Source organism: Myxine glutinosa, chromosome 7 (assembly GCF_964187855.1).
Source record: "Myxine glutinosa chromosome 7, kmMyxGlut1.1, whole genome shotgun sequence".
Classification (NCBI taxonomy): domain Eukaryota; kingdom Metazoa; phylum Chordata; class Myxini; order Myxiniformes; family Myxinidae; genus Myxine; species Myxine glutinosa.
Window position 1 is genome coordinate 169,162,467 of NC_136267.1, and position 20,670 is coordinate 169,183,136.

Consider the following 20,670-nt stretch of genomic DNA (forward strand, 5'->3'; position numbering starts at 1 on the left):
ATATTAGTGGGGCGGCTTAGCCCAAATATTCAAAAGAATTGTGCATTTTGTGATACAAGCACCAAATTTGGCACAAATGTACATTAATATGTTGCGAACATTTTCGGATATTGGGCCACTTGAAATTCCGTAATTTTTTTTTTCAAATTTTTTCAAATTTCGTAATTTCAAATTTTTCGGGTGACACCGTCACAATTTCGGTCTTCGAGGCCGGCCGATAGGCAAAGTGTGACCGGAAGGGACGAGGTTCTCCTGACCACGTGGCCCTCGATCTGGGAAGCGAGAGGCGTTCCATTAGTGGACGCGCCCCTCACGCCCGACTTTTGGGCGGCCCCGGCAGGCCGTTTGTTTTGACGTTCCGTGACAGGCCCCGCACCCCCACCTCCGGGCCGACCGGAAGCTTGTGCTGAGTACATCATACCTGAACAACTCAGTGAGGCAGAACACAGCAGTGCACACCAGGGTGACCCCTTCAGTGCATAAACCAATTAACCTGTCCACTGCAGGGCATATAGAAATGAAGTTATTTTCTGCATATAATAATAATATAAGTTCAGTTCTATATAACAATTTCTGTTATCACCACTACCACTACAACTACCACTACTACAAGCTTTGTCTGGAATTTTGTGGACTAACAGACAAACAGACATACAGACAAGCTGGGATCAAAACATTACCTCCTTCCACCATTGAGTGTAGAGGTAAACATCATGGAAATTATATCATGCCCTAGATTTAATTTAATTCATGCTTACCCGTGTATTTGCTTCACTGGTTCACAAGGTCTTTTGCATACATGTAATTCAGACTCTCGTCTTCATTGCTGACCACACAATGTTCGCAACATATTAATGTACATTTGTGCCAAATTTGGTGCTTGTATCACAAAATGCACAATTCTTTTGAATATTTGGGCTAAGCCGCCCCACTATATCGGCCGGCCTCGAAGACCGAAATTGTGACGGTGTCACCCGAAAAATTTGAAATTACGAAATTTGAAAAAATTTGAAAAAAAAAATTACGGAATTTCAAGTGGCCCAATATCTGAAAATGTTCGCAACATATTAATGTACATTTGTGCCAAATTTGGTGCTTGTATCACAAAATGCACAACAGGTTTGCTATGCTGCTACACTATATGATGTTACTTAATTCAGTCATTATATTGTAACTAAGATGTGTATGTTTCTATTACCGAGATGTTAGAAACCAGTCACATAAATGACATGAAACGCTGTCATGTAGTTAACCCACACAATTCTTGGGTTTCGGAAGTTTTTGCTATTCATAACATACAAGACTTACATGTTGCAATGGAACGTTCAGCAGGACATGGTAATTGTTACATGAATAATGGAGCGGAGATATAGACATCTCATGCAACACATCTTTTACAGTTTAAATATTTACATGAAGTGTTGGTGAACTCGCCATATCAGACAAAGGGCAACCCACTTGCAGACTTGATGTCATGTCGCATCAAGAGGCGCTTATATGCGGCAACAAACTGCCGGGCCGTTGGGTTATTCCCACTTCCACATGCAATGCGGACCGCTCCAAAGAAAAGTTCAATGTGGTCTTGGCTCATTTTGTACGTGAGCAGGTATCGCAGGGGAGATGAGGCAGGTTTGACATATGTGAAATACAAAATTGTGACACTCTCTATGCAGATCATGAAACCAATGAAGGGGGTTTTCAAACGCGTATTGGTCATAACTTGACCATTCATGTTTTTGATGTTGGACAAGTAACTGTAGGCAGTATCCAGGAATGGCAGGAAAAGTCCTTCTCGTGATGTCATGAGTGGTGCCTTGTAGTTTCGTGCCAATGGATTGCGAGAATTTAGAATGTCAAACAGTTTGTCCAATGTTTCAATGTATTGGCAGGTAGCCTCACTGCCCTGAAATTCTGATAGTTGCAAAGTGTCCCTGCAAAACCGAATTGCATCTGCCACACTAGTGCTCAATGTCTGAGCGCTGTGTCCACCTTCATGACATTGCTCTTCCACTCGATGTGTTTCCGGGAGAGCTTATTTCCCAGACGCAAGCCTTCCCTCTTCTGCAGATCAAAGAGTGCCTGGATGTATTTCCACGCGATGACTTTTTTGTTGCCATCCTCCATCATTTTCATGGATCCAAGACAGTTTCTTGCAAGTTTAAGCATGTGACATGCATCGAGTACTTCGAGTACTTCGGCTTCAGTCGGACGGTTTGACCAGTCCTGTCGAAGTCACTCTCATTGAAGTGATCACTGCACAGAACTGTGGTGCCTGGGGTGGGGTAGAAGGACTCCCTTCTCAGGGCAGATGTCCATCGAGAGCACAAGTCCTTATCCTTTGGAAACCTTGAAACAAAATACGTTGTGGTCACAAAATGTGGTTGCGGGTCAAAACCTCAGAGGGCAGTCACAACATCCGAGTCAAAACGACTCCATATCAAAATAATATTTTGAGTTTCATATGTATAGTTAAATACAACTTCATCTGCTAATGTTTGCCATGTGTCGGACTTTCGTACCTTCCACAAGTAACCCCCATTTGCTCTTTCTGCTCACGAGTGACACAGGAGGGCATGGAAACCCTGACAGTAGTAGACTGGACAATTAAGTTAAGCTCATCACAAATTAAATCACTTGACAATGATCACGAGCTGACGAGTCAATCTCGATACTTCAATCTGAATCAATGAATGAGTCAATCAGACATCAGTCTGACATACTCACATAGCCCTAGTGAATACACAATACAGTTATATTTGAGATCTGTGTCGTATTGCACACCCTGCGCATGGTCTAACATCATCAAATTCAAACACAGTGTTCAAACTTCATTGAAACTTAATTACCTAGCCCCACCACCGTGACCACGCCAAAAACTGAAAAAGCAGAACACCCGCGATCGCGGTTTGTCACTTACTTGTGAAATGTGCATGTGGAGGCCTTCCCTGAGGTATTTGTGCAGTCAAATGCAACACACTGTGGCATTTTGAAACAGCGCGTTCACAAATAAGACTCCTTACAGTCGGTAAGCATCCAAAATGAATCAGAAATTGTGAGATCAGCTGATTGTGAGATCAAACACGGACGCAGACACAATCGGCTTCCCAATATGGCCGCCAAGCAACTTCCGCTAGCTTCAGCCGACAGCCATCATTGGCTCTCCAGGTTTATTATATACCTCCGTGATTAAAGTTCGTGTGTGAGTGACGCTGACGCGGCAGAGCAGAACTCTCCTTCCTGTCAGACGGTGTACTCTTCCTGAGGTGAGGAACATTCGGTACGATCGCTAATTGTAAAACTGATGAAAACTCGTCGTCGGCTTTTATTTTTGCATTAAGCGTTGACGGACGTGCCTCAGATTGTAATAAATAATCGTGTATCCTGAAGACGACGATTTGTACATTGTGAATTAACACGAGGCTGAAAAGGATAGCAAAGGGAACATTTGTTAAATAAAATAAAGCTGGAGGTAGGCCTAAAAGTGAGTTTTACCGAAGGAAGGATTAATGGCGTTTTGGAGTTAACATTCCCTTTTTGGTACATTCTTTAATTACGTGCCTTCAAACCTGCGTACATGAAGTGCTGCGCCGTTGACTTTCCCTCAGCATACCTGGTTCGTTTCCACAGGCACAAAAGGAATGTCAAGGTGACTTCAACCGTCGCCTCACGGTTCCTCGTCCGCGCCATTGGTGCCGTCATCTTTCGACAGCCAATCAGGAGTTTCCGGCTTTTCGAACGCCTAAGTCAAAGTCCCTTTAATCCAGTTTATGGACGTGGTAGGATAGCTTAGGCCTTGGAGGTGCAATGTCCACCCAGGGTACAAACTGTCACCCTGGTGTTTCGTTCGGAGGGACAGGTAATCGGTGTGTGTCGTCCTTCGGATGGACGTTAAACTGCGTGTTGTCTGCTGGTATTAGTCGATGGGCGCTGAAGATCCCAGTCCTTCATGAAGAGTAGGTGAGTTATCGCCGGCATCCTGACCAAGTTACTAATTACCTGAGCATTTGGATGAATTTTGGATCTTCACCAAAATTGAATCGATTTTTCCTTGTCCCACACCCAAATCTGTCCACACCTTTTTGAGATATTCTGTTCACAAACACAGAGGTGAAAACAAAGTCCATCCACCTTCGGTGGCGGAGGTAGTAAAGGACCGTGAATAATTTGGTGATGAGCAGCAATCGATTTCTACTGAAATGCCATGTCGGTGTCAAAATGCTCACAAGTCGACGTTAGATTGGGCCGAACAAAATCAAATTTGGAAATACAGGGTAGATTTGGAGGAAACATTGTCATGTCTGCCTACATGATGTGCGGATGACCCGTTTATACACTGCCCTTGTGGATGACCCGTTTATACACTGCCCTCGTGTGGATGACCCGTTTATACACTGCCCTTGTGTGGATGACCCGTTTATACACTGCCCTTGTGTGGATGACCCGTTTATACACTGCCCTCGTGTGGATGACCCGTTTATACACTGCCCTTGTGTGGATGACCCGTTTATACACTGCCCTTGTGTGGATGACCCGTTTATACACTGCTCTTGTGGATGACCCGTTTATACACTGCCCTTGTGTGGATGACCCGTTTATACACTGCCCTTGTGTGGATGACCTGTTTATACACTGCCCTCGTGTGGATGACCTGTTTATGCACTGCCCTCGTCTGGATGACCCGTTTATACACTGCCCTCGTGCGGATGACCCGTTTATACACTGCCCTCGTGCGGATGACCCGTTTATACACTGCCCTTGTGCGGATGATCCATTTATACACTGCCCTCGTGTGGATGACCCGTTTATACACTGCCCTCATGTGGATGACCCGTTTATACACTGCCCTCGTGTGGATGACACGTTTATACACTGCCCTCGTGTGGATGACACGTTTATACACTGCCCTCATGTGGATGACCCGTTTATACACTGCCCTCGTGTGGATGACCCATTTATACATTGCCCTCATGCGGATGATCCATTTATACACTGCCCTTGTGTGGATGACCCGTTTATACACTGCCCTCGTCTGGATGACCCGTTTATACACTGCCCTCGTCTGGATGACCTGTTTATACACTGCCCGCATGTGGATGACCCGTTTATACCCTGCCCTCGTGTGGATGACCCGTTTATACACTGCCCGCATGTGGATGACCCGTTTATACACTGCCCGCATGTGGATGACCCGTTTATACACTGCCCGCATGTGGATGACCCGTTTATACACTACCCTCGTGCGGATGACCCGTTTATTCACTGCCCGCGTGTGGATGACCCGTTTATACACTGCCCGCGTGTGGATGACCCGTTTATACACTGCCCGCGTGTGGATGACCCGTTTATACACTGCCCGCGTGTGGATGACCCGTTTATACACTGCCCTCGTGTGGATGACCCGTTTATACACTGCCCGTGTGCAGATGACCCGTTTATACACTGCCCTCGTGCGGATGACCCGTTTATACACTGCCCGCGTGTGGATGACCCGTTTATACACTGCCCGCGTGTGGATCACCCGTTTATACACTGCCCGCGTGTGGATGACCCGTTTATACACTGCCCTCGTGTGGATGACCCGTTTATACACTGCCCTCGTGCGGATGACCCGTTTATACACTGCCCGTGTGCGGATGACCCATTTATACACTGCCCTCGTGGATGACCCGTTTATACACTGCCCACGTGGATGACCCGTTTATACACTGCCCGCGTGGATGACCCGTTTACACACTGCCCTCGTGCGGATGACCCGTTTACACACTGCTCTCGTGCGGATGACCCGTTTATACACTGCCTGCGTGCGGATGACCCATTTATACACTGCCCGCGTGTGGATGACCCATTTATACACTGCCCTCGTGCGGATGACCCGTTTATACACTGCCCGCGTGTGGATGACCCGTTTATACACTCCAACATCCTCACCATTGACCAAAGGACCTTTCCAACGTGCTCATCACTAGGCCACTACACTCCGAATTTAATGTAGTGTACAAGTAGTGCAGTCGCTCCGATTAAGAAGCAAAGTTGTCAAACTTGTCCCTCCTGTTTCCTTCCTTTTACTCATTGAAAACACTGTCCAGTATATCATACATGTTTGATGTTTAAATTGTCATTTCCGTTTTAGGAATCCTTGCAATTCTGTGAAAGCCCATCACCTGCAGTCACCATGTCGTGGACAGCGAGCGATAATGATGATGGACAATTGAGCAAGTTTATAAAGAAGACTCGGGATGCTCCTTACGTGCCTATGGGTACGATTACACAACTTCATCAGGTTGATGAGGTTTTTTTTTAATGACAGTTTGATTGTTTTGAGATTTATTAACTCAACTGGACGAGTTTGTCGAAACCCAGTGTCCGTCGTCCATCTGTCTGTAAACAATTCGACGTCTACGCTCTAAAAGTCACAAATATTGATCAAATGTGATGAAACTTGTTATGCAGCATCTTTAAGACATAAACTAGTTACCTTCGCAAAAGCGGAAGGTTATGTTTTGATCGCTGTGTATTTATTTGTATGTCTGTGTGTGTGTATGTTAATCGCATAACTCAAAAAGTATTCAACCGAATTGCATGAAATTTGGTGGGATGATTGGTTATTATACGGGACACATTTGATTAGATTTTGGGAAACAGATTTGCTCAAATTCTGACTATTTTTAACTCGATCGTATTTCACTCAAAGTTATGAGCGACTGAAGAAGAAGATGTCCATCCAGGACGTCATCACTATAACGCGATCTCCCGCGATCATTTCAACCTCAAAAAAAATTATAATTGCAGATTTGACAATAGATGAGGCATATTAACAAACGAATGAAACGATTTGCTCAAATTCTGACTATTTTTAACTCGATCGTATTTCACTCAAAGTTATGCGCGACTGAAGAAGAAGATGTCCATCCAGGACGTCATCACTATAACGCAATCTCCCGCGATCATTTCAACCTCAAAAAAAATTATAATTGCAGATTTGTCAAGAGATGAGGCATATTAACAAACGAATGAAACAGATTTGCTCAAATTCTGACTATTTTTAACTCGATCGTATTTCACTCAAAGTTATGAGCGACTGAAGAAGAGGATGTCCATCCAAGACGTCATCACTATAACGCGATCTCCCGCAATCATTTCAACCTCAAATGAAATTCAAATTGCAGATTTGTCAATCGGGGAGGCATATTAACAGACGAATGAAACAGATTTGCTCAAATTCTGATTTTTAAAAATCGATCGCATTTCACATAAAGTTTCACATCGCATACACTCCCATGCCAAGTACAGAACAGTAGCTGCGGCGAAGGTATGCGCTCTACCGAGTGCCCGGATTCTAGTTTGGGATTGCATTTGGGCGTTGCATGCCCAAAAATGGGCGCTGCATGCCCAAAAATGGGTGCGGCCGAGCGGCCATATTGAAAAATCAATTTTTGTTAATCTGGTACTTCCTAATGTAGCTAGAAGGCTGAAACTTGGTGTGCAAACAGTATGTAACAAACCTCAACACATATATTACGGGTTTTGACGGTCCGAAAAATCACCTCGTCGTGACCTATGACATTTTTGGACGACGTCCAAGCTCTAAAAGTCACAAATACTGATCAAATTTGATGAAACTTGTACCTTTTGCCACTTAAAGATATTTGAAAATTTGCATATTCTAACCATATTTATATAGACCAGTTGAGTTCAGCTTCCCTGGAACCTCGTTTATTTACTTTTACTGCAAGCCGAATGTATATTTAATATTTGGGTGGGACAACCCACAATATAAGTTTGATGCAAGCTGGATGAATACGCGTCATGGAGGAAGTGTTGTTGGAAGTTTGCATGTGACGTATAAGCTGGTTATTCCAGTATCTTGTTTGAAATCAAAACGATACCTTTTTTAAAATCAAAAACAGTATTTATAACCGAGATATATATTTTTTAATGTGAGAAGGTATGTTGGTGAGCCTTGATTTGAGTGAGTGAGCCTTGATTTGAGTGAGAGATACTTGATTTGAGTGAGAGAACCTTGATTTGAGTGACATGAGTAGATTTGAGTGAGTGAGCCTTGATTTGAGTGAGTGAGCCTTGATTTGAGTGACATGAGTAGATTTGAGTGAGAGAACCTTGATTTGAGTGACGTGAGTAGATTTGAGTGAGTGAGCCTTGATTTGAGTGAGAGAACCTTGATTTGAGTGACATGAGTAGATTTGAGTGAGTGAGCCTTGATTTGAGTGAGTGAGCCTTGATTTGAGTGACATGAGTAGATTTGAGTGAGAGAACCTTGATTTGAGTGACGTGAGTAGATTTGAGTGAGTGAGCCTTGATTTGAGTGAGAGAACCTTGATTTGAGTGACATGAGTAGATTTGAGTGAGTGAGCCTTGATTTGAGTGAGAGAACCTTGATTTGAGTGACATGAGTAGATTTGAGTGAGTGAGCCTTGATTTGAGTGACATGAGTAGATTTGAGTGAGTGAGCCTTGATTTGAGTGAGTGAGCCTTGATTTGAGTGAGAGAACCTTGATTTGAGTGACGTGAGTAGATTTGAGTGAGAGAACCTTGATTTGAGTGACGTGAGTAGATTCGAGTGAGTGAACCTTGATTTGAGTGAGTGAACCTTGATTTGAGTGAGTGAACCTTTCAACTTGTCAGCTACAAATCGTTTTTGCAGCATCACTTAGCCAGACTGATTTCCAGGGAATGAATAATGCTGCACTTCCTTCAAGGCCTTTACCATGGTTTTCAACTTGTGTAACAAGTCTGATTCACATTAGCTGTTAAAACAATCCTAATAAGTGAAATTATTTTTGCTTTCACAGCAATTTCTCAATGCTCAGATCATACGACAGGCGTAATGACAGGCGTAATTTCAGACGTGCACATTCCCTTATTCCCATCAATGTTCTTATGCAAAGTACATCGCGTTGACTGACAGGAATCCTCAATTCTATGTATCGTTAACGTTTATTTGTAACAGCCATTTAATGTTTTCAATATTCAGTGTCAATTTACATCAGCAGCAGTGAGAGAGAGAGAGAGGCAAGCAAACAGCCCTTTTGGATCATGTGACGTGAGTGGGAATGTCTTGCATCTCGGAGCCTTCCTATTTTTATATATTTTTTATCCATGCACACGCTGTCCGCAGGCATGGCCGGTTTGGTTGGATGCGTAGCTTATGGACTGTACAAGATGAAAAGCCGCGGAGACACAAAGATGTCGGTACACCTCATCCACACACGCGTTGCAGCACAGGGCTGTATCGTTGGGGCCATGACCATGGGTAAGTGTTTATTAACGAGCTTAAACACGCCGTTGTTTACGTCTTGATAACGAAGCCCTTTAATTTGGTCCAAAGATTCATGGAGCTCTTCTTTGCGGCCGGAGTGGCTAACGAGGCAACAGCCACAGCCATCCTCAAACCTTGGCGAGCACGGTCAATATTAACAAACATACTCATTTTCAGAAAGATAAACCTCCATTAGGGGAGGGTAATGATGATAACTCGTGAATCTAATTATGACCACATTAATGATGGCGCCGCTTCTTTTCTCGGATATTGTACACCGCTTCTTTCCTATTCTTCTCCGGGCGCTGCATGACGTCATTTCCGGGCACCGAAAGGGGCCGGGCAATGACTCGCGCTGAAAGGGAGTACTCAGTTTTCACTCCGGTTCATTGTTTGTTTGTCCGGGCGATATCTCAGCCATCCTTTGAGCTAGGAAGCTGAAATTTCGGCACAATAGTGAGCAAGTACTTTGGCAAAAACTGTATTGTTTTTTTGATAAATCAATTAATTGATTCTAACTTTATTATTATCGATTAATTAAGTGCTTGTTTATTTCTTTTCTCTTCTGGGCATTATCTCTGGCACCTTTTGAGCTGATATCTGGACACTAATGACCAAATTATTTGGTTGAAAAGGCTATTTTTGATTTATTAATTATTTGATTCATGACTTTTTTGTGCACCGCTCCTTTCCTCTGCCATCTCCAGGCACTGCAAAACGTCATTGCCGGGCACTGAAGGGGGCTCGGCAGTGACGCACGCTGAAAGGGAGTACTCACTTTTCACTCTGGTTGTTTGTTTGTTTGTCCGGGTGATCTCGGCCATCATTTGAGCTCGGAAGCTGAAATTTTGGCACAATAGTCAAACTTTGACTTTGTCAAAAACGGTATTTTTTGTTTTTTGATTAATCAATTAATTGATGAGTTATTTAATTATTAGCGATTAATTAAGTACTTATACATTTCCTTTCTCTTATAGGCATTATCTCAGGCACCTTTTGAGTTAGGAAGCTGATATTTGGACATGCCAATGACCAGGTGATTTGGCTATAAAGGATATTTTTGATTTATTGATTAATCATTTAATCAATGAATTATTTGATTAATCAATTAATTATTTAATTTCATGACTTATTTATTTAAATTTCTAAAAGATACATCTTCGGATGAAGCACTAATTGTTTAGTTATGCTATTAGCCAATTGATTATGAAAATATTTTCTGATAATCTTTTATTGATTTTAATTATGCAATTAATCGATCAATTGTTGTACACCTCTCCCTCCCAATGCAATCTTTACGAGCTGCACTGTGGTATTGCCAGGCGCCCTGGCAATGCTGAGCTGCAGGATATTTAATTATTTGGCATGGGGGCGGTGTATTTTGAATGTATCTGTCCTTGTTTTTGGTTTTTTTAGTTACAGGTTCAGATGAAACGGTGGTGTTTTGGTATTCTATTAGCCAATTGATTAATTATTTTACGATTATTTATTTTCATCATTAATCATTTAATATTTTCTTTCTCATCTGGGCAATATCTCAGGCACCTATTGAGTTAGGAAGCTGCTATTTGGACATGCCAATGACCAAGTGATGTGGCTAAAAAGGATATTTTTTGATTTATTGATTAATCAATTAATTATTTTTTTTGATTAATGACTTGCCTAATTTTCAAAAAGTTACATCTTTGGATGAAGCACTGGTGGTTTGGGTATGCCATAAGCCAATTGATTAAGAAAATATTTTATGATTACTATTTACTGATTTTAATTGTGCAATTAATCAATCAATTATTGTACACCTCTCCCTCCCAATACAGTCTCTATGAGCTGCACTGCGGTATTGAAGGGCGCCTGAGGCACCCCAGCAATGCCGCGCTGTGGGATATTTATTTATTTGGCATGGGGGCGGTGTGCTTTGAATGTATCTGTACTTAAGCTTTTTAATTGCTTCTCAGTCGAAATTTTCTTTTGCAACAGGTGTGATCTATTCGATGTACCAGGATTACGTTCTCAAACCAAGGAGGGCGGAAGAAAAGTGACGCGACCCACCTCGGAAATCAACGTCCCATTGTCTATCCAATTTGCACTTGTGATTATTTACGTGTAATTTATTGTGTCCAGTGGAAATAAAAGCGAGTAGTCGCTTCATTATCAGTGTGCACAATACGTTTGAAAGTTTACAGGTTTCTACGGAAAGAGTAATGAGTTACTTGGGCCGTGATCAATTTGTGCAGAATGCTTGTGGGAATCTCCCCCACTCCCTTTATTTCCAATTTGAACTTGCCTTAATTTTCTACTCTAAAATTGACATTTTGTACCACATTAATTTTATTAGCAACTGTGCCTCCCATATTTTAACGAAAGAAAACTATCATGAACCTCAAAGTATTTCTGCCTTAAGGCTTAAACAGAATATGCTTGAAATGTTGAGGTGACCAGGTCACTTCTATTCTGACGGAGACATGAAGGGTCCTGGATGATAAAGGACGCCATGTTGTACAGTGGGGACCATGACACGAGTGGACCGATAAGCTAAACAGTCTGCAGGCCGATGCTTGCTTTAAGATTTCTGGTGTTAAAACAGGAAAGTTCTGCGTAAGTACAGGATCTTTTATATTGCTAACAGAACCTATCATATTCAAGAAGTTGGCTGTTTTTTTTTTTTGTTTTTTTCCACCTTTAGAGGCCATTTTTCCCCGCAAAGTGGGGGTTGGCCTTTTTCGGGAACCGTGGTTGTTGTTGTTTTTTGGTCCCCTTTTTGAAGCAATGTTTTACGGCCGGATGCCCTTCCTGCCGCCAACCCTTTTTGCCACCTTTTACGACAAACAGGGAATTACCAGTGAACTGGTACTCAATTTGCCGACCTCGGAAGGATGACAGGCTGAGTCAACCCCCCTGGCGTTAATTCAGCGATCGACGGATTCGAACCCAGGATCCTAGGATCCTAAGCTGGCACCCTAGCCGCTAGCCCAACACCAGGGACTACACCAGGGACACCAGCTGTTTGATGGAATAAATTTTTTTTTTAAGTAAAAGCATGTTTATCGGGAATTCAAAGATTTCATGGCATATAATGGTTAATCGTGCAGTGATCACTAAGAGGTTTCAATTGGAATAGCAAAACATGTTGATCAATTTCATGGTTTGGATGTATAGATCGTAGAACAATTAATTGGTGGATGTTACATTGCTGACTAATACCACCATTACCGAATTATCCAATGTCCTGGAGTTAATAATGTGAAAAGTAATTAGGACTGCATTATGAGCAAGAATGATAGGTCGACCTCTAATCCTGTAGTAAGGTCCTCCATTGATGGAAAAAGAGTGCTTGCAGCTCCTAAAATATTACAACTAAAACAAACGTGTCGTGCATAGCCCAATACTCATGAAATCCAAATAAAAAGTTGCCATCGAAACAGGAATTTGGCAATTTCAAATACAGTATTTCACAAGTGAGTTACATGATTGATTGTTGTACATCAAATTTGGCTAAAATTTCGGACTGTGGCCAAACGGGTGTTTTGCATATTTCAGATGGCCTTGACGTTTGACTAATTTTGACAACAAATAAGCTGTGCAAGTTTCAATTTGACTTGTTGAAAAATTATTGAGGTATGGTAATTATAAAATCGGTCGCATTTTATTATAAAAAGGGGTGAATCTGTCGCCATGTAAAACACCGAGATGGGTCGTTCTGATTTTTGGTGAACCAATATGCAAACCCTGGAGAAAATTGGTGGTTTGAGAGATTTGAACTTTAGATCTAAATATCCGACTGATCGCTGGAAAGTAGCTGACCGAAGGTGATTTACCGGTTGGTTTTAACATTCTGGTCGAGCAGAATGTAGCAACGCAAACCGGAAGTCGACAATTAATCTGCCAGGTTATGTCAAAAAACATGTCAGGAAACGTGTCCTTGGAGACTTTGACCTTAAAATAAAGGCTTCGAGCTTTTGACTAGCTGCCGATCGGTGTAGAATTGCGACCTGTAGGTGATGGACAGACAACCAAACACTCAGGAAATGAATATACTTGGGAATGATCAATTTCACAAGTAACTGAAATGGCCCTTATTAATCAGGTTTATCTAATTATTGACAAAGTGAACATCATAATCCATTTGTGAAAAAATATTTTAAAAATTCAAAATAGTTCCAGCAAGATGATTGTGCAATATTGTAAGTAGAGGTTGTGTGTCATTGTAAGGGTCAAGTTCTGAGTAAAACATGAACACGTGACACACCGTGCGTTACATAACAATACGCACGTGAGAGAACGTGAACTTTGTAAAATTGATAATTTAGTGCAATTCCACACAACCTGTTGAACACATTGGGTACCTGCTATGGACCATGACGATGGATGTATTGAATTTGGGTATTCACAAATACCAAGCAAGACCATTGTATTGTTAAGGCTTTATGGCCAGCTTGACATGGTAAAGCATGATAGTGTGTGTGTGTGTATATATATATATATATATATATATATATACATACACAATCTCCATATTTGTTGTCCCCAGGATTATTGTCATTATATATTATATATAATTTATCTGCACTTTGTACTCCTCGTATGTTTAAAAAGAAAAATTTGGAAAGTGCATTTTCCAAACTGCATTGTCCATTAAATATCTCTTTACGAAGGCCTCAAAACACTGCTATGAAATCGGAGATGTACTCAGATGAATGTATCTGTACCAATACTTAACTTGGTGCATGGGTTTCTTTTTTTTCCACAACTACGGAAGTGCATTCACTATTTTTGCATTTTTGTTACTTTTTTTCTTTTTCTTTTTTGTCATGTCGTATTCCAATTCCTCCACCAAAAGTCTTCAGGTTCTTTTGAATGAGTCACTATTCAATATTACTGTATAACGAAGGCAAACCAATTGCAGCGACTTTGGAAAAGTATAAACATCAGTGAACACACGAGTAGCATTTAGCACGTGGTTCAAGTGAGGAAAGGGTTTGGGGGGGGACGGGACAGTAACATAACATATTTCACACATGTCACCTTCGCATTTCCATCTGACATTCTTTATAGCTCGGATCATGTGTAAAATTAGTGCAATTATTAAAATGTAAAAACAGTCATTTGTGTCCCCGCTTTGTCAACTCAAGGTTATTATTCTGGATGCAGACTGGCTGCTGATTGCATCATTTTCTGGAGGCACAGCTTTCCCACTGATGCAGTGCCCCCTGTTTCCAGTAAGCTGGTACTCATTTCGCTGACCTCTGAAGGATGACAGGCTGAGTCAACCCACCTGGTGTTAAACACCCTAAGGGGTTAACCGAACCCAAAGGGGTTATGACGGGGACTCAAACTCACAGCCCTAAGATCTTAAGCCAGCTACCTTAACTGTTAAAGCCAACACCAGGTCTTTAAGGAAGTAATTTCAGTTCTCTTCAGAAACAGTTTGGTACATTTATTTTAAAATAATGTGTTGCTGCTTTGTGGTTGAGGTATTAAGAATAATTGTAGCTTTTTCTTGGTCATTGCGGATGTCAGTCTTTATATGCAGTTTCATTGGCTTTGTCAATCAGATTATTCAAAAGGTGGGTCGCTGCTGTCTCTTGCACCTGGATGGGGAATGGAAAAAAAAAAAGGTAGAAAAGCTAGTTGTAGAATTTTCTGCTGTATTTGTAGGTAGTAAAGAGAAAAAACAAGTTCTGGAAATGTCAAAACCCCGAGTTGTTAGGGTTAGGGTTAAGGCCGAGCATTCTGGGGTGGAATACGTCATTTCAAAAATGCTCTATTGTTTAGGTGGTGTGTACCAAAAAGTTTAGTTTCTCGTCAGAAGGGTCCTGGTTTTCAGGCAAAGAAAACTGCACGTCATGATACAATCATATAGATGGCTCATGACAGGTGCATCACCTTTGAGAAGCAAGGATGCTACTACCTACCTGCAACCTTCACCAACTCGAGAAAATATTGTTTAAGATTAATTATAATTGCTGACCTTTACATAAATTTACTACATTAGAAAAAAAATCTGATGTACAAGGGTATGTGTTAGAACATGTGGTCTTCATGGTAAAGAAATACAAGCATGACTTCGTAAAATGTTTTTAAAAGGGATTATAAAATGATAAAACCGAGAAAAAGACATAAAACGTCATAGCCTTTGTGGTTTTAGTAATTTTGCTGAACAGAGTTAAAGGGCTAGTCCATATTTGCAACATTTTTGTGGATGGGCAACTAACTTGAATGGTCATGTGACATGGAAGATCGAGTAGGATTGGGTTATTCGGTCATGGATATTAATGATGTGGGTCACGGTTATATTGTGTAAGATAGTTGGTCACGTGACATGTATGATGGCTTTGATTGGGATTTCTGCACAGAAGGGATTCAATGTTCATATATTTTGGGGGAGACTAAATATTATTAAATGTTGTACTGTTTGTGTAATTTACTTGTGTATAAATTACATTTACATTTAATAATATTGTTGCGGTTCTCTCGCCGGCCTTTTTCCCCTTATCAAGGGGGTATTAATCCCCTTGTCTTTACTGGCCTGGCGGAACCGAGACCTGAAACGTCCTTTCCGGGCGAGCGCAAAATAGGGTTTCGGGACCAAATTCTCGCTCGTACCTAAGTACTCGCGCCACCACGGAAACGAGGTAGCAAGCCTCGCACGAACCACGTGAGGTTGGAGTACGCTGAGCGGTTTGCGTACACGATCCGCGCAGTCTCAATTAATGGACCCCGATTTAAGCGGTTCTATTCGTGCCACGCTTAGTCAATTGGAGAAATCACAGAAACGATCGAATCAAGAAGAAAGGAAGAACAGATGGGTTTAATGATTCCCACACGTATTTACAGTTCAGGATGAAGAGACACAGAGCAAGCTCAGACAGTCTTACTTATCCCTGGGACAACGGGCCCGTCTCACTCACACTCGCACAGGGGATTTCAGATGTCGATGTTCACCAACGCGCCGATGTGGTCGTCCAGGCTCGGCCCCGTCCGGCTCTCCGTGGTCCACGTGCGTCCCGCGAAGATGGTGATCGACGAAGACAGGGACTCGTAGCGCGTCTCAAACAAAGGCGATTATATCGGGCAGAACGGCAAGGGGCGGACTTTTACGGAAAAGGGCGGACTTTTACGGCAAAGGGTGGTTACTCAGCCGTTCTCATGCAAGTGCGGCAAGGCGCATCAAGCTCATCAAGCACCGCGCATTCTGGCTGTAATCAAGTTCTCTTTAATGTCTTCCTCTCTCTCCCCCGGCAAGTCCTTTTCCTCCTCGATGCAAGTCCTTTGGGTTCTCCAGCGCTAGTCCTCTGCAAGTCCTTTCGAGGGCTTTGTGCATCGGGTTATATAAGTGCACCCCGCGAACCTTCTGGAACTCACCAGACTCTTCTCACCATGCCCTCTGACGCCACCACCTCTGAGCTCTGATTGGCGGCTCATGCTTACCGTCATCGCTCCGCCCCGATCCTCCTCCGCCTCCCTCGTGTTAACTTGCCCAAAATGAACCAACGTTGAATATGAATGAATGAACATTCAACATTGGTTCATTTTCGGCGAGTTAACACGAGGGAGGCGGAGGAGGATCGGGGCGGAGTTGAGGCGGAGCGGCAGGAGCGATGACGGTAAGCATGAGCCACCAATCAGAGCTCAGAGGTGGTGGTGTCAGAGGGCGTGGTGAGAAGAGGGCGTTAACAAACTGTATTGAGGTTTCGGACATAGGATGATCGGTGGAGGTAGGGCCTATTTTCCTGGCTTTACACAACGCAGAACTAACATAGGAAATGGCCTATTCTCACACATACTAAGAAATAACTATACTACAAACGAGGCTACATGTTGCTTGTGTGACTATCTATGGGGGGGCAAACCTTTACCTTTATTAGGCTCACTTTACAAACCTCAAAACCATAGCAATATTATAATATATAATTTACATTTAATAATATTTACTTATGTATAAATTACATTTACATTTAATAATATATAATTTACATTTAATAATATTTACTTATGTATAAATTACATTTACATTTAATAATATTATAATATATAATTTACATTTAATAATATTTAGCCGGTGTGTACCCCGGTTTAGAATAGGTACACCGTATCCCTGGTGCCGTAAGAGGCGACTAAGAGGGTTGGCGTCAGGAAGGGCATCCGGCCATAAAAACATTGCCTCAAAAAGAGAACCATGACAATTACAACTACATATGGATAGGGTACAGCCTGAAGTACCCCGTGAAGGACCCCACTCCCTCTCGTCAAAACTCAAGGTGGGGAACCCGATCGAAGCAAGGGTGAAAATCACTCCATTTATGACGAAACGTCTGATGCCCGACGTGGAGATCGGTTTCTGAGGTTTGGGACATGGAATGCAATGACAATGACAGAGAGATCAGGAGAAGTGGTGGAAGTATTTGTCAGAAGAAGAGTGGACATGTGTTGTGTGCAGGAGACGAGATGGAAGGGAAGTGGTGTGAGAATGGTGAAGGGAAGGCAGGGACAGAAATACAAGTTTGTGTGGCAAGGGTGCACGGAGGGCGTGCATGGTGTTGGTGTCCTGTTTTCTGAGGAGTTTGTAGACAGTGTGGTGAGTGTGACTGGAGTGAGTGAAAGGTTGATGGTGAAAATGATGATTGGAAAGCTCTTGGTGAACGTTATCTCGGGATATGCTCCGCAGGTTGGTCGGACCGATGAAGAAAAGGACAAGTTCTGGTGTGCATTAGAGAAGCTGATGGAAAACGTGAAAGATGAGGAAGTTGTTGTGGTAGGAGGAGCCCTAAATGGACATGTGGGAAGGAGTATGGATGGTTTTGAGGGAGTTCATGGGGGTTATGGATATGGTGTGAGAAATGGAGAAGGTGAAAGGATTTTGGAGTTTGCTGATGGAGCCGATTTGTTGATTTGTAACGCTCAGTTCCAGAAAGAGGAAAATAAGCTTGTTACATACACGTCAGGTGGGTCGACGACAACCGTTGACTACCTGATGGTGCGTAGGCAAGATACAGGGCACCTCCGGGACACAAAGGTGATCCCGGGGGAGGAGGCTGTTTCACAGCACCACTTGGTTGTCTGTGACATAAGGGTGAAAGGTGCGAGGAGAGCTCGACGGGTGAAGTACCAACCGAGAATGAAAGTGTGGAGGTTGAAAGAGGTGACAGTGAGGGAGGCTGAGTATGAGGGAGGATGGTGTGGTTGGATGTCAATGAAAGATAGTCTGTTGGGAGCCGTTGGTGAGGTATGTGGATGGACAAAAGGACCACCGAGGCACTTGGAAACATGGTGGTGGGATGATGAAGTTGGAAAGAGGATTGACGAGAGGAGGAAGAAGTTCAAGGAGCGGCAGAAGGCGAAGGGTATGGGGGCAGAAAAGGCAGAGCATGAAAGTTGTAAGGCAACCAAGACGGCTGCAAAGAAAGAGGTAGCAAAGGCGAAGAGGCACGTCGGAAAATGTTCAGAGAACGCTTGGATTTAGAAGAGGGTCAGAGAGCGGTATTCAGGATTGCAAAGCAGATAGCGAAAGAGGTATGATGTGATGGGGGTGAGTTGCTTGAAGGATGAAGTGGGACAAATCGTTGTGGACCCAGATGGAACTAAAGGAAGATGGAAGAGATACATGGAAATACTGTTGAATGCAGAGAATGAATGGGATGGCAACATAGGGAGTAACCCAGTTTTAGGACCGGCAGAGAAGATAACCGAGAAGGAAGTTGAGGAAGCGATAAAAGCAATGAAGAGTAGGAAAGCGGGAGGGCCGACGGGAGTTGTGGGAGATATGTTGAAGGCAGCAGGAAGTTGGGGTGTGAAAATAATGACAGAGATCTGCAATCTGGTGGTGAAAGAAGGCCGCATTCCAGTGGCTTGGGAACTGAGTACCCTCGTCCCTCCATACAAGGGGAAAGGTGACCCTCTGGACTATGGCTCGTATCGAGCGATAAAGTTATTGGAGCATGGAATGTGAAGGTATTGGAAAGGGTGTTGGAGAGGAGGATAAGGAAGAAAGTGAAGATTGATGAAATGCAGTTTGGATTCATGCCAGGAAGAGAAACGACAGGCGCTTTTTATTGTGAGGCAGTTGCAGGAGAAGTGCATGGAGAAGAGGAAGAAATTGTTTCTTGGGTTTGTTGATCTGGAGAAAGCATTCAATTGGGTTCCACGTGAAGTAGCGACATGGGCATTGAGGAAGTTAGGAGTGGAGGAATGGTTGATCAGAGTAGTGATGGCAATGTACAAAATAGCGCGCACAGCTGTAAGGATGAAGGACGGGAACAGTGGTGAATTTGAGGTGAAGGTGGGAGTGCATCAGGGGTTGGTACTATGTCCACTACTATTTGTAGCTGTGATGGAGGTGCTCGCTCGGAACATAAAGGAGGGTTTGCCGTGGGAGTTGTATGCAGATGATCTGGTGTTCATTGCAGAAAGTATGGATGGACTGAAGGAGAAGATGAACAAGTGGAAGGAATGGATGGAGACGAAAGGTCTGAAGGTGAATATCGGAAAAACGAAGGTGATGGCAAGTGGTAAAGTATGTGGTGAGGTGGAAAGAACTGGGAAGTGGCTGTGTGCTGTGTGCAGGAAGGGTGTCGGAGTGAACTCCATTCAATGTACAATGTGTGCCGAGTGTGTTCATCAAATATGTAGTGGTTTGAGAGGGTCATTTACCAGTGTGGCAGCTACATTCAAGTGTAAGGTGTGCACAGAGGAAGATGGAGGAAATGTTGAGTTGGATCTTGGAGACGGCATGAAGCTGGAAGGTGTGAAAAGATTGTTACCTAGGAGACATGCTGAATGGAGAAGGTGGATCAGACTCGGCAACGGTTGCTCGAGTGAGATGTGTACAGACGAAGTTTCGGGAACTGAGTGGCGTGCTGACGAGGAGGGGAGTGTCGTTGAAGCTGAAGGGAAAGGTGTATGCTGCATGTGTGAGAAGTGTTATGATTTATGGGAGCGAGACATGGGTAATGAACGTAGAGCAGCAACGAAGGCTGGAAAGGGTGGAAATGCAAATGGTTCGGTGGATGTGTGGAGTATCGTTGAGAGAGAGGAAGACAAATGATGAATTGTGAAAGATGATGGGAATAGAGCCTGTGATGGATGCTGTGAAGAGAAACAGTTTGAGATGGTTTGGTCATGTGTTGAGGAAGGATGAAAGTGACTGGTTGAGAAGAGTGATGGAAATGAATGTCGAAGGAAGTAGAGGATGGGTAAGACCGAGAAAGACTTGGCTAAAGATGGTCGAAGAAGAAATGCGGGCAAGGGGGTTAACAAGGGGAGATGCACAAAATAGGGCAAAATGGAGAAGATTGTCATGGGGACCGCAAGGCTAACCCCCGCTCTTGCAGGAAAAATGGCCTTAAAATGCCTGGTGGTTGTTGTTGTTGTACTTATGTAAAAAATAAATTATATAA

General features: G+C 43.0%; 2 protein-coding genes across 9 annotated transcripts in view; one reads left to right on the forward strand and one right to left on the reverse strand.

Moving 5' to 3' along the window:
• The window catches only part of LOC137431818 (HIG1 domain family member 1C), a 30,751-nt gene extending 16,372 nt beyond the window's left edge, over positions 1-14,379 (forward strand). For 2 of the 5 annotated variants that reach the window (XM_068123552.2, XM_068123553.2), the window contains 3 exons: positions 6,131-6,257; positions 9,137-9,271; positions 11,255-11,431. In XM_068123552.2, the coding sequence (XP_067979653.2) occupies positions 6,131-6,257; positions 9,137-9,271; positions 11,255-11,316 (324 nt within the window). In that variant the 3' untranslated portion in view covers positions 11,317-11,431. Of the gene's footprint in view, positions 1-3,185; positions 3,278-3,814; positions 3,958-6,130; positions 6,258-9,136; positions 9,272-11,254 lie in introns of those variants that run through there. The other 3 variants (XM_078782550.1, XM_078782551.1, XM_078782552.1) reach the window with 3 other exon arrangements.
• Positions 14,301-20,670, reverse strand: part of LOC137431816 (natural resistance-associated macrophage protein 2) — a 121,385-nt gene continuing 115,015 nt past the window's right edge. For 3 of the 4 annotated variants that reach the window (XM_068123550.2, XM_068123548.2, XM_068123549.2), the window contains exon 17: positions 14,697-14,865. In XM_068123550.2, coding sequence (XP_067979651.2) covers positions 14,791-14,865 — 75 coding nt within the window. In that variant the 3' untranslated portion in view covers positions 14,697-14,790. Of the gene's footprint in view, positions 14,866-20,670 lie in introns of all 4 variants that reach the window. The other variant, XM_068123551.2, reaches the window with a different exon arrangement.